Source organism: Apis mellifera, linkage group LG4 (assembly GCF_003254395.2).
Source record: "Apis mellifera strain DH4 linkage group LG4, Amel_HAv3.1, whole genome shotgun sequence".
Taxonomy (NCBI): Eukaryota; Metazoa; Arthropoda; class Insecta; order Hymenoptera; family Apidae; genus Apis; species Apis mellifera.
The window spans coordinates 5,849,341-5,864,496 of NC_037641.1; the positions used below are offsets into that span (position 1 = coordinate 5,849,341).

The 15,156-nt window shown below is 19.3% G+C and overlaps 3 protein-coding genes across 14 annotated transcripts in view; 1 reads left to right on the plus strand and 2 right to left on the minus strand.

The window, feature by feature from the left end:
- Positions 1–1,662, plus strand: part of LOC726044 (unconventional myosin-XVIIIa) — a 58,268-nt gene extending 56,606 nt beyond the window's left edge. For all 11 annotated transcript variants that reach the window (XM_026440338.1, XM_026440339.1, XM_026440344.1 and 8 more), the window contains one exon: positions 751–1,662. In XM_026440338.1, coding sequence (XP_026296123.1) covers positions 751–757 — 7 coding nt within the window. In that variant the 3' untranslated portion in view covers positions 758–1,662. The remainder of the gene's footprint in view (positions 1–750) is intronic.
- A 4,060-nt stretch (positions 1,663–5,722) lies between these two features.
- LOC726073 (gamma-tubulin complex component 3) lies at positions 5,723–11,310 on the minus strand. The gene is made up of 11 exons (XM_001121844.5): positions 11,238–11,310; positions 10,814–10,980; positions 10,372–10,504; positions 9,828–10,242; positions 9,250–9,752; positions 8,841–9,033; positions 7,396–7,600; positions 6,947–7,168; positions 6,720–6,851; positions 6,387–6,641; positions 5,723–5,988 (listed from the first exon to the last, which is right to left on the minus strand). Exons 1-11 carry the CDS (start codon positions 11,308–11,310, stop codon positions 5,812–5,814), a joined length of 2,475 nt encoding a protein of 824 aa, XP_001121844.2. The 3' UTR covers positions 5,723–5,811.
- On the minus strand, positions 11,307–14,167 carry LOC725341 (beta-1,3-galactosyltransferase 5). 2 transcript variants are annotated; one of them, XM_026440176.1, is made up of 3 exons: positions 13,356–14,167; positions 12,445–12,691; positions 11,307–11,548 (listed from the first exon to the last, which is right to left on the minus strand). In XM_026440176.1, exons 1-2 carry the CDS (start codon positions 14,165–14,167, stop codon positions 12,460–12,462), a joined length of 1,044 nt encoding a protein of 347 aa, XP_026295961.1. In that variant the 3' UTR covers positions 11,307–11,548; positions 12,445–12,459. The 2 variants fall into 2 exon arrangements, with proteins under 2 accessions (XP_026295961.1, XP_016767481.2); XM_016911992.2 differs by lacking the exon at positions 11,307–11,548 and having other exon boundaries at positions 12,394–12,691.
- Between the last annotated feature and the right edge of the window lie 989 nt (positions 14,168–15,156).

Below are 15,156 nucleotides of genomic sequence, written 5' to 3' on the forward strand. Positions count from 1 at the left end.
AATTAAGTAATGGAATGATTGATGGGTATGTTATTATGTTGCATGATAATAAATTATGTGTAATATGCAAAAATATTAATAGGAATATGTAAAATATATATAATAAAAATATGAAATATTTCTGTTCATATTAGTTTTTTTTTTTTTATATTTTACACATATTTTAATATATTTTGTATATTTAATATGTTATTTATAATTCTTTATATACTCATATATATTTCCTATTTCATTATTATTTAAAAAACCTCAGCATGTATGTTTTTTGCACACATAATACATATATATATTTATTGTAATAAATATACATATGTGTATATTTATTACAATAAATATTTCTTTTTACATAATATATTATCATACAAAATAAATTTAATAATTAAAAGTTTAATAATTTGATATTTTCATTTTCCTTTTCTTATATTTTCTTCGCAAATATTATAAAAGAAATTTTATGAAGATTAATTCTAATATAATTTGAATTGAATAATTAATTAAAGAATTAAATAAATAAAATTTTAAAAATTAAAACAAATATTAAAATACATATGATTCAACAATAAAAATTAATAATTTTTTTAATTAAAAAAAGTTTTGGACAAAGTAGTAAAATTATATCATTATTGTCATTTAATAATATAATGATTTTATATATTTTTATTGTATTACGAAAAAACTAATGTTTTAATATTTACATGATTATAATTTACATGACATTTATTTATAATTATCATTATTTTTTCTTTTTAGTGATTGATGCGAACAGTTGTCGGATCTTGAATCCGACGAAAAAAAAGATAAGGAATCGACTGTTCAACGTATAGCTGAAAATATTGCTGAAGAATTGTCATTCGTCAAATCATCGATGGATACTTGTTGATTTATAAGGCTGAAAGAGAACAACAAAATAATAAAAATAAACAGCAAAAGCGATATCAAAAGAAGAAAGATAGAAGACATATTAGTTCAGAATCGCTAGACTTAGTTTATTTTTATCAACATCATCACCACTGTCGGTTGCATTCAAATTTAACGACGGCAAATCAAACTTAAAAACTAAAAATCAAATTATTAACTCTATATATAAAGGTCTATCATAATAGAGTAAAATCATAAACAAAAACTGAAAAATAATGAATGAATTTATAAATTTGTGCGATTACAATTACATACTTTTACTCGTGACTTTTTTATCAATATAATCGAAGATAAAAGATAACAAGTTTATAGGTGGTGCTAATTTCAAATCCCAAGAAGCGTGTTGATGTCGTGGCTATTTGTATTCCGCTTTTTATTACGCGTTTTTGGTGCTATATAACCCGACAGTAGTTTTTATCGGACGGACTATATTGTTGTTCCAGTCTTCCAAAGGAAAAGACAAACTTCGACACGTGAAAACACGTCCATTTGCACAATTATAAAATGGTTACCTTTCCAACAGCCCGAAGTTCAAATGTGCAACATACCATGAAGAATAAAATATCAAAGCCTTACTTCCTCAGAAATGAAAAGCATTTCACGCTTTTTTAACATTTCGCTATACGTAGCCAACAATCTTGGCTATACAGTTTGTATTATAAAACGCGAGCTACGACTCAATTTTTTGGTTTCTTACATATGTAACTTATTGCTTTGTAAAATGCAGATATCTTATTTAATTAATTTGTGTATTTTATTTTTCCTTTTCTTTTTTCCAAATCCTCTTAAATATATTAAATGTATTAAAATATATTTAATAATATATTTAATAAAAAATGTGAAATAAATATTATATTTCAATAAATATGATTTTAGAAATAATTGTTAGTAATTTTTAATCGTACATATTCATACAAATAGATTTTGTATAAAATTCGGAATATATTATATTTTATAAATAAAATATTTAAATTAAAAATATTAATAGATTCAAAATAGATGTCAATAATATTAATTAATTATAATCATGCATGTAAAAATCTTTTTCTGTGATTTTAATCTTTTATGAGAAATTCCATTATTATTCCATTTCAAACATAGCATTCTGTACATTACTAATACATATCTTCTTTTAGTTTTACAAACTATTGATGATAATAAATCATAAGCCATAAAATTTTCTAGAGATAGAGATTGTAATTTTTTTGTTAAAAAGGAAATAAAAATCGTGTTCAATTAATATCCCGTATCTAATTTATATTAGTCAAGAACAAATATAAAGAAATCAAGTAGAAAAAAAAAAATAAAAATTAGAAAATCAGCGCCATCTGCAAAATATTAAATGAAATAACATGTAGACAAAGAAAAGAAATAATAAAAAAAGGATAGAGATAGACTAAAAATATTGAAATCAGTGCCATCTTCAGAGTGCCGCAAATGAAACTCAGAAAGTAAGGACAGAATATAATAAAAAAAGGACAGAAATAAAAATTAGGAAATCAGCGCCATCTACAGAATATTATATGAAACTAGTATGTAGACAAAGAAAAGAAATAATAAGAAAAGGATAGAGATAGGCTAAAAATATTGAAATCAGCGCCATCTTCAGAGTGCCGCAAATGAAACTCAGAAAGTAAGGACAGAATATGGTAGAAAAGGATAGAAATAAAATAAGAATTGACTATTAACGCCATCTTTTAATTATCAAAGATACTTTTTTCAAAATTAAAGAGATGGCGCTGTCTCTTAATTCTTCTTACTCTACCTTATCATCTTCGAAAAAGTACTTTTGGTACTCAAAAGATGGCACTGGTAATTAATTCTGATTCTATCTCTATCCTTTTTTAACTATTCTCTATCCTTACTTTCTGAGTTTCATTTGCGGCACTCTGAAGATGGCGCTGATTTCAATATTTTTAGCCTATCTCTGTCTTTTTCTCACTGATTGTTTCTTTGTCTATATGCTAGTTTCATCTAGTATTCTGCAGATGGCGTTAATTTCATAATTTATATTTCTATCCTTTTTCTACTATATTCTGTCCTTACTTTCTATATTATTTATCTGCATTATTTATATATATTATTTACTCTCCTTGTCCATACCTGCTTCACAAAATTCATGTTCAAGAAACAGCGATTAATTTTATTATTTTCTTAGCTTAATCTATTGATTAAAAACAAAATTCGTCCAATCTTTATAATAAATATACTATATATTTATTTTCACATATTTATATTTATTTTTATATATTGTACGAGATATATGATTAGTTTAAGATATATTAAATTATCTATATATATGAAAAATCTATATAAATTATATAAAGAAAGGATAGAAATCATAAGATAACATAAGAATTATTTGTTAATGCCATCTCTTAACTATTTTTGAAAATATATCTTTCAAGAGATGTCTTTAACTTTTAAGAGATGGCGTTGGTAGTCAATTCTTATGCTATTTCTATCCTTTTCTTTTTATTTTCTATCCTTTCTTTATATGTTTCATTTGCGGCAAACTGAAGATGGCGCTGATTTCAATATTTTTATTCTCTTTCTATCTTTCTCTCATTATTTACTCTCTTTGTTTATACATGCTCCATAAAATTTATTCACTCCGATATGTAATTGATGTGATTTTATTAATTTCTTTGTTTAACTTATTGATTAAAAGTTTTAAGATTTTTAAATTATCAATACTATAAATTGTTATTATTAAATTGTGTCATAAAAAAAAATACAAGCAAAAATAAAATACATAAAAATAACTTTTAATTTATGAATAATTCAATTTATGTATGAATCTTATCTACTATTCATAATAAAAGAAATAAAAAATCTATTAATATAATCTAATACATCTATTAATGTTATGTTAATGGTAAATTGAATTTTTATATGATTGACAGAAAATATAATTTTGAAATTATATAGATAAATGGAAATGTAACGACAAAATCGAGATGTTTAAAAAATTAATAATATTTTTTGATTATACATTCATTAGCTATTGAAAATAAAAACATATGAGAAAAGAAATTTTTCATTATATTTTCTATTTCCTATATTTTTTTTTCCTAATATATTCTTTTTTTTTAAAAAAATATTCTTTCATTTCTCTTTCAATTGGACCATTATGAACTTCGAAATTATTATGATAACAAATATTGAACAATATTTTGTCAAATATTTTAATTTTGTTTTTGTTGAAAATAATATGATCATTCCACTACAATAATATTATTTACGTAGAGATAGAATTTTTAAATTGAAAATGTAAGTACAAATCATTATATATATTACACATATATATTTCTATTAAAATAATTTATTTATTATATAATTACATATATAATTACATATATAATAATATATGAATTTATATAACATAATATTATATTATTATTATTATATATTATAAATTTATGTAAAAAAATTATTTATCAACAAAATAATATATTTTTCTATATATTTTAAATGTTTTATTTCATAATCCAGAATAAATTCTGTTTTATATTTTTTTTATCTTCAATTTTAAGAAAAAATAATTGCAGAATAATTCTGAAATATTCGTAACTCATATTTGCATATTTAAAATATAAAAAAGTACAATAAAAAAATTGAAACATTACAAATTATAGTAAATCAGATATAATATTTCAATATAGTATTCATTTTTCAACATATTATACAGAAGCTTAACAGAAATTGCGAATTGCAATAATTGATAATAGTAATTATAAATATTGCTTGAACACTATAAAAAAGTTAATATAGAATATATAAATATAATGATATGTTTAATAGAAATCGAAAAATTATTTTGTTACGAAACATATAATTAAAAATATCAAATAACAATATAATAACAATATAAAGTAAATTTAATTGAAAATATTGAATTCGTAATATTTTAACGTAAAATAGAAGATTCTTGATTGCATCCTCTCTCTTTTTTTTTAAAGTACATCATTTTCGCATGAAATAGATGTGCTTGATTGATTGGCTGTTAGCTATTAAATTTTTTAACTATTAGAGGTTTGTGTTTTTGAATTCATAGAAAAATATTAAAAATAGATAAAATGACTGATCGGATTAGCAAAAAATATATTATTATCTAATCGAGGGTAAAAGGGTAAAAGAGAGGGTAAAAAAAAATTCTTTTAGATTGAAATCAATTCAACACAAAATTGATAAAATTTATGTCGTTGTCTCGATATATTTTTTTTGTCGATATAAAACAAATATGAATGTTTTCCGCTTTTAATCATGGATATCTTAAATAATATATGGAAATATAATATTTTATTTTTTTTTTCTATAATACAAGATAGATAAAGAGAAAAAAAAATTAGTTTATTATCAAAAAAATATTGATTTATTTTAAAAAGATATAAAAGTATATTACGAGAACAATAAATTGTAGAAGGGAAAATCAATACACACTTTCGTGACATAATGAATGCATCTTAGCCGAAAATTTTACTTTCATAAAGAAAAAGAAAAATTTCAAAAATAGAAAATTAAAAGTTTCGAAAGTATAGCAACTATTATTCTATATACATGTATTTGATACATGAAAAGAACAATAAGAAATAAGTTCTAGATATAAATAAATAAATATATACATAAATAAATTCAATATTTTTTAAATAATTATTAATTGAATAAAATACTATATCAATTTTGTAACAATAGAGAAAATATTTCATATCTCAAGTCGTATAAATTACAAAAATTAAAGAATTATAGACAAAGTAATATATATATAGAAATTATATAGAAATTATATAACTACAAACGCATATTTCTTTGAAAAATTTTTATTAAAAAAAATAACATGTAAAAAGATCATTTATATCTAACTAATAATTAAAAAAACGATTTTTGTATTTATCATTTACAACTAAGATAACTTTGATCACTTTGTCTTCGGTGCAAATAAGTTAATGGCACAACAAGACGATTATCTTTACTTTTATAATATTCATTAAAATCTAATCGTACACTTAATAATTGTAAAGATACATCTTCCGCCGAAGCAAGCATTATAAGAAATTTTTTTACTCTATCCTGTAAAAAAATATTTTTATAAAAAACTTTAAATAAAGAATTATTATATCTTTTAAATTTAAATATTTTTATTGATCATATAATTAAGAAATTAAATAATCAAACACAAGTGAAAAAGTCGTTTTATATTTCAATATTAATAAAATTATTTTAAAATTCAATTCATTTGTATTATAATTAATTCATTAAAATATAAAAATATAATTTTTTTAAACGACAAAAATGAAAAAACAAATCAACATTTATTCATTTAACTTAACATATGTTAATTTTAAAAATTATTAAAAATTAATTCGAGAATCATTTTAGTTAATTTAGTTTTATAAGAAAAAAGTAATAAAATTTAATAGTAATATCTTAATAATAATATTTAAAATTAATAATTTAAGTGATATTACCTGATATGTTCTTGAAAGCAATCTGAGTTGAATTGAAAGTGTATTTAAATATTTCGAAAATGTGGCTTGACGTTTGGCAATTTCTGCATCCATACTTTGGTCTAAATGACTTGACATTACAACAGTTGTATTTAATAATTTATTATCTTTTAATCGTGCTTCATATTCATGTGTCGCACGCGCAAGAAATGTTTCTTCTAGATTCTGCAAGTCTAAAATTGGACCATATACAGAACGTAAATGATCCATAAGTTCCTGTTGAAAGTAATATTGTATACTATATAATAATTTTTTATTCTAATATCTTATATTAATATATATATATATATTTACTTGTGATTTCTCATCTAACAAGGTACCACGTCTTACAGTGTCTATAAAATGAGTATGTGCTGTAATTATATCATCCAAAGATGTTGCTTGTGCCAATTGTTTTGCAAAAGCATCCCAAGAACATTCAATTACCTTAAAATTCGTTAAATAACTAAAATTATTTTCTTTTAAAAATATAATATTTTATAATAATGTACTGTTAACTTTATCAAAATTTTCTATCTTACCTCAAATAGGAAAAAATACTGCATTTGATGAACCAAATGTACCATACTACTTGTAATTAAATGAATATGAGTTTGAATAGGTAATACTTCGGGCATTTTACGAAACATTTTCGCTGAAGTTATTTGACGTTTCCAAATCGCAGATAATATAGATTCCATTCGTTTCGCTCTCCATAAAGCAAAAAATACAGTTTGATAGATTTGCCTACAAGGCTCTAGAATCTAAATAAATAAAATTATTTGCATATATATTATTATTTTATATATTATTACAAAAAAATATTTAAAAATTTTTTAATTTTTAAAAATAATAAAAGAATATTTTTTAAATTTATAAATTTCTAATATATTTAGAATATTTTGGTTTTGGTAGAAATTTTATAATGTTAGTGACAAATGAAAATTTTATATCTCATACATACTGTTGTACATCATGTTTTCATACATACTGTTCCAATAGGACCTCCTACATTGTAATCGAGAATAAAAACATCCCATCCTCTTTCATTTTCTGAAGGTGCTAATAATCTTACATCAAGACGTTTATGTGTATCTGAATCATCTATCTTTGTAACAGTTGCTCTTATTCCTGTTTCCAAAATTGAAGATATGTTGTGTGGATATACAGAGCTTGCTGGTTTATCTAATTCTGGTCTACAATAAATAAATATAAAAAAATAGAAAATAGAAAAACAGAATAATCTGAACAAATAATCTGAATAATAGATTAATATTTTAATCCTTATATAAAATGTTAAAAAATACACAAAATCTTTGAAGCATTAATTTTAAATATCAAAACAAACATAAAAATTTTACATAAAAATATCAATTTATATATCATTATAAAATTTTTTTTGTTATTTTTGTTATATATTATATTATATTTTCATATAATATATGATTATATTATATATTATATAATAATCATAATAATCACAATATGTATATTGTTTCAGTAGATATATCTGGTATCAATATAATCAAAAATATATTATGAAAATTAAATTTCGATTCATGAAATTTTTGTTTATCGAAAATTGAATAAACATTAAGTGCGAATAAAATAAAAAAAAAATTGCTAATATTTGTTAAATATTTAATTATTTAAATTATTATTTATTATATATATATTTATTATTTTTATATCAAATATATATATTATAGAAATATATATACTAATAGAAAAACATTATATCAACAAGAAAAATTAATGATCATTAAAAATTAATAAAATTAAAGTGAATTATATGTTGAATTTTATAATATATAATTTATTATTTTTGTTTTTTTAATTAAATTTATTATTATTTTATTATTAAATTAATTATTATTATTTTATTATTAAATTAATTATTATTATTTTATTATTTGTTAATTTATTATTATTTGTTATATATTTTATAATATGAAATTATATAGAATTTATTGAAGTTTATTCAAAATAAGCTTCTGTTAAATTGTACAATTAAATAAATTGTATAGTAAAATATATTTAAAATTTTATGAAATTTTAAATATTTATGTTTTGATATATTAAATTATATATAAAAATAACAACTATATTACATCATAACTTTTTGTTAAAAAAAGCTTTGCAAATCATTATTTCTACAAACTATAGTCTACAAACATTCTTTGTCATTCTTGTCATTAAATCTACTAATAATCAATAATTTGCTTACATACAGACATTTTTAATGCAAAATTAAAATACTTATAATTTGAAAAAGAAATTATAATCGAAATTTTTAAATTTATTTCCGTATTTATTTTGATATTTAAAATTAATCTTTTAAAAGTATTCTATAATTATATATTCTATATAAAAAATATAGTAGAATATAAAGAATATAGAATATAAAAATTTATAGTGAAAAATAATATTATTTACTCTAATAAATGCATAAGATATTGAATGAAATTTCCTTCTCCTAATAATAGATAACCTTTAATTGCATGTAAATGTTCCATGAGATGATACTGTTTTGTTAAAATTTCAACTACTCTGGTTGAAGTTTCTTTATAAGCTGTATCCATCATGGTTTGTAATCGACCATCAGGATCCATATCAAAAAGAACATCAACTAAAAAATATTTAAATTTCATTGAGAATTTAATTCTTTAGAAAAAATTAATTACTAAAAATAATCACAATAACTATAAATTAAAAAATAGTTATAGATTTATTTATGTTATAATATAATATAATATTTACATATAAACATATATTTTGTTTGATTTTGTTTACAAGATACAGTAATCTTGTGTTAAAAAATTATTTAATTATTAAACTAAATTACCTTTATATTCTTCACTAAAATTTTCAAACATTTTTGTATGTTTTCCTTGCCATGGAGTAAAATCTTTGCATACTTCACGCAGAAAGTTAATACTCTTTCCCGTTCCTAAAATTTTTTTAGCTTGTATTTTTGTAATAAAAGATGGTAACATATTGTTGCGAACTTGATATTTCTCATGCCACATTCTATCTCCAGTAATATCAGCACAAGCTTCAATGAAAAATTCTCTATATGGATCATCTAATTCACCATCTGCCATCCATCTTATCAACATATTATACAATGGATTGCAAACACTTTGTAAGATCCTTTTAACTAATTTTTTCACATTAGTATCACCATGATTACTAAATTCATATACTGCAGAAGCTAATGCACCACCTTTTTGTCCTTGGCAAGCTTTTACTATACTTGCTAGCCATTTTAAAATTTCTAAAGGATCATATACCCAAAGATGTAAATGGGATAATGTAACTCTGTATAATCCTGATTCAGACTGAGCTCTATTATATATTCAGATATATTACCATTTATAACAAAAAATTTATAAAATATTATATTTACATTTATATTAATACCTGTTTACTTCTTCTTGAATAAGTGCAATAACCCTATAGTATTCAGATAATTCAGAATGTAATGCTGCAACAAAGCTATCAGCTACTTGACCACTTGAAGCAACTGACATTCTTTCTAAACCTTTTTGTATTATATTATGCAAATATCCAAGTTCACTTAATCTCAAGGTTGCTTGCTTTCGTGGTCTATCAATGCTAATAATTGGATCTATTTGGAAGCCATAATTAGAATCTAATTTTAATATTTTTCCTTCTATACCTAAGAAAGAATATATAAGATCTTGAATCAATATATCTTCTGAAATATATTCTTCTCCATATATTTTATTAGAACTTGTTAAAAAATCTCTTGTATTCTTGTTTGCACTATTTATTGATACAATTTGTGGTGATGCAGAAATTTCAGATGATTGTCCTAAATAAGAAAATATTGAATATAAATTTTATTAAATATTAAAACTTATATTTATAACTTATATATTATAAAAAAATTCAAAAAAATTAGAAAATAAAAAAAAATTAAATTAGAAAATATATTGCTTACCACTAGTGGATGCAGATGATGAAGATAAACCTAATTTTAATTCAGGTGCTGAAAAAACTCTACCCCTTAATTGTTCTGCTGAATTACACATGTTTAACAAGAATATCAGAATTTGTGTCCTGTTCTTTAATGGCTAAATAACAGATGACCATATATAAATAATTAGTATAACATATATATATATATATAAATTATGAATGTTTTTTAAATTTAAATTTAATATTTTAGGATTCTATTTATTGAATATTATCAAAATTACTTAAAAATTTTTTTAACTTTTTTTGATATCTTAAAACAAAATTTAGTTGAATAATATTTGTTCTCTAAATATATATATATTTAATTAAGATCATTAATTAATCATTAATTAAAGTCATTAATTAATATATTCATTTTATAAAATATAGGTTTTATAAATGTAAAAATTAAATTTTTATCATACCCCAGATTTTAATTCATTATATAATTTGTCAAATTGTGTTGCATCACATATTGATAATTTTTCTCTTATTTGATTTCCTATACTAATTTCATCCTCTTGTAATGTTTCTATTCCTTGAGTTGATGATAATAATCCAAGAGAAAAACGCATCCATTTTCTAATTATTTCTGAAATCATAATTTAATATAAAAAATAATTTTTCAAATTGAAAATATAATTGATATACAAAATATAAAATAATATAAAATTCAATTTTAATTTCTAAACGTGAATTATTCATAAACTATTCATTATAAAATATTTATAATTTTTTTAATAAAATATAATTCATAAATGAAAATTATAAATGTTTCATTTACAATTATTATTATTTAACAAAATGCTTTTTTAACATAAACGAACATATAAAAAAATTAAATTTTACCTGGCTTTTGTTCTCCACAAAGCGAAATAATCATTTTTTGGACGAGATTACCAACAGTTTCAGCCTCCATCATGTTTATTTAATATATATTTAATATATATTTTTTTTAATTATATTTAATATTAATTTATTTAAATAAAGATTATATATAAACTCAAGTTATCGCCATTCGTGCAAATAATTTACGTATGCGCATTAGTTTGTTATTATTACAATATCATATGAACTTGGTGTTGTGAATTTGCTTCATATCATCGCAAAGTTAGTTGCAATTTATTTCTAACTTAAATTGGAAATAATTCCAATATAACCTATTCACCATATTTACAATTTTTTATTATAATACAATTATATCTTGAAATATGAAAATGTGTTTTCAATTAATTTTAAATTTATTATAAAAATTATTGAATTCTTATTGAAATGAATTACTTTCTATCATTTAAGTATATTCAAATTTAATAGCTAAAAAAAACTATTACACTTTAGGGACTTTTTAATTTTTTTTTTCAATTTTAATTATTTGATTCTAACTTTTTTTAGAAACTTTGTTTTATTATTAAAAAAAGAAATTATAAAGTCAAGATAATATATAAAAATATTATATTTATAATAATTCAAAATCGTTATGCATCATCAGTTTTTATATCTTATTAAATTTAATTTATTTCTTATTTTTTCATATTATTATTTTTTACATGTTTTTCCTATTTCTAATAAACTCATAATTCTGATTGGTCTTAAATATTAATCATATTTAAGCGATTTTTTATATGTACTTATTAATTATATGTAAATTCTCATAAATATAATAAATATAATAATAAACTTTTCTTTTCAAATAAACATTTTTAACTTAAATTGGAGATATATATTTGTAATTGTATATTATCTATATTAAATATATTTAAATAATTATACTAAAATATAATAGCATAATATTATATTAATATAATAACAAAAATATTTTCACAAATTTTAAAAAATTATAAATTCATCATTATTATTATAAAAATTTGAAATAAAATAACAAGATTAAATTATATAACTTAACATGTTTATATTTAATAATTATTTTTTAATTTACACTTGGAAAAAAATTGATAAAAATATCAAGTTTCATTATTATCATTATTAATAATTTAAAAATATTTTGTATTTATTAATTATTAATTTAATATTTATTAATTTAACAAATATAACTTACTTAACTTTATAAATTTTATACATAGTAAATATAAGCTTTAGAATTCACAACGTGCATTTCTTCTTCATAAGCAACTACACAAGTTTTTGATACTAATTGTTCTTTCATTCTTTTATAACAATTCCATTGACAATATTCAGAAAATTTTCTAAACTTGATATGTAATTCTTTTTTACCTCCATCAGGTCCTGCAATAAACTCACATTTGAGTTTTTTCTTTTTATCTCGTATACAACATTCCAAATACCTAAAAATCAATTTATTTTTTAAGTTAAGAATAAAAAAAATGAAATTATAAAAACTTATTATTTAATAATTTACTAATAAAAAGAACTTAATAAAAAAGATTATGAAACTAAAAATATGATTCATTTAAACTTTTGCATTTATAAATTTTATTGCATATAATTAATATATATAATAAAATATAATATAATATAATATAAAATTTTAATCAATTTTAATAATTATTTAATAATAATGAAATGATTAAAGTTCTTAAAAATACTATAAAGTAATATATATTAATATAATATAAATAATCAATAATGATCAAATTATTTTTTCATAATAATTTATTTTACTAGGAAATAATAAGTTGTTTAAATTTTTTTAATTTTTATTTTAATTTTTATTTTAAAGTTTTAGTAAATAAAATATAAAAAATCAATAATTTTAATAAATAATAAATTTTATAAAATATTTTACAATTTTTTTTAAAAAATAAAAAAAAATTTATAAATTATATATATATTAAAAAAATTTGATATTGAAATTTTAATTTGAATAAATAAAGAATTTTATTATTTATATAAAAAAAGTTTATTATTTTATTCATTACAAACTAAATATTTTAAGAGAATAAAACTTATAAAATAAATAATTATTTTTTAATAATTATATATAATTACCTATAATCTGTTGCATAAAAACTATTTAATTCTTTAAGTTTAATATCACATTTTTGTCTTAAAATTCCACTAATAAATACATCATCTATCCAAAAAAAATTCTTAAATTTTTCACTTGTATTAATTAATAATTGTGCAACTTTTAAATTGGTTATATAAAACCATCCTGAAAGAAAATCTGGATAAATTTCACCTGGAAAATCTTCTTTTGTAGCAAACCATTTATTATTTGATATTCGAATTGGTTTCATATTTCTTAAAATATATCCAGACATAGTATTTTCCTCTATTTTTTTTTCTTGTAAAAGTTTTAATATCTCAAAAATATCTAATACAATATCATTATCAGTTTTTATTAGAAAATTAGCTTTACAATTACTTGATGCCCATTTTAAACCCATCAAATGTTTTAATGTAAGATTTTTATAATTTTCCAAAAAGTCTCCTTGTAACAAATCATTATACTTTTGTGATTCTTTTAATATATATTTCCACATACTTTCTTCTTTAGGTTTTCCTAATAAAAAAACTCTTGTGATATTCAAACTTTTTAACATTTCATTTGGATATGCATATCGTAATGCTGTTCTATATGCAGCATCATTTGCAGAAGATGTGACAATCCAAATTATAAAATTAATATCACATTTTGGTTTAATAATAAACTTTATGATTGAAGAAATATTTTCATTTGTATTATTTGTATTATATAAATATTTTGTATTATTTCCAAGATCTGTTTTTAATATAGTTAAAAATAAAATAAATAAAGTACTGATACAAAATATTACAAAAATAAACCTTACTTTCATGTTTCTAATAATTATTCATTATAATATATATTTTGTTTAATTAAAATAAAATACTTATAAATAATCATTTATATTCTCATATATTATTAATAATCATAATTATAATATTTTATTCAATATTTAATTAGTAATTCTTAATGTTACTTTTTATTTTATATGATATGGAAGATATTTTATAAATATTTCAGTAACAATTAAAAACGAATATTTCAATAATTGTAAATATTAATATTTATTTAATATTCATTTCGTAATTTAGGTTAGGATTTTCTTATACTTGCATTTTATAATTTCAAGATTTTTCGATTTTAATTCTTATTTTCATTTAATATTTCATTTAATAATTATTATTTTTTTAATTTTATATTATAATTGAGTTCTATAATTTTTAATATTTCATGTTTCTCAAATTTCAATTTTGATATATATCCTATAATTATATCGTAAAATTTATTTTATATAAAGTTAAATTCGTACACGAATTCAATTTTTTCATGTAAGAAAACATTTTGAATAGATTTTGACAAAAGTAAAAGTTTAATTTAAAATATTTAAGTACATTAATAATAAAATATTCTTTGTAAATTAACTTCAAGAAATCAGCATATAATATAGTAGATAAAATATTTTAATTCGTTAAATTAAATTTACAATTAAATAAACTTTAAATTCTAATCTTTGTAGCATGAAAATTTATCTTTTTTTTTTTAATATTTAAATAATATTTTTTTGTAATAATTTTTTAAATCAAAAATTTTATTTTTTTGTAATAGTATATTATTATTTACATATTTTTATTAATTTATGAATATTTCTAAAAATCAATCAATCATAAAAATTAAAGTTATATTAATATCTGAACATTTTTTTTAATAGTTTGCTCATTATTAATAATTTATATTTTTAATATAACCAATATTTTTTAATAACAAATTAAACTAAATAACTATTATTTTAAAAAAATTAGAAAAAATTAAATAAAAATAAAA

Coding starts and splice junctions, on each gene's coding strand:
- LOC726073 (XM_001121844.5), bottom strand. CDS start 11,310: ATGATGGAGGCTGAAACTGTTGGTAATCTCGTCCAAAAAATGATTATT. Junction 7,601..8,840: donor TATCTTATGCATTTATTAGA/GTAAATAATATT, acceptor TATTTATTGTAG/ACCAGAATTAGATAAACCAG. Junction 7,169..7,395: donor TAGGAGGTCCTATTGGAACA/GTATGTATGAAA, acceptor TTATTTATTTAG/ATTCTAGAGCCTTGTAGGCA.
- LOC725341 (XM_026440176.1), bottom strand. CDS start 14,167: ATGAAAGTAAGGTTTATTTTTGTAATATTTTGTATCAGTACTTTATTT. Junction 12,692..13,355: donor TTTTATGCAACAGATTATAG/GTAATTATATAT, acceptor ATTGATTTTTAG/GTATTTGGAATGTTGTATAC.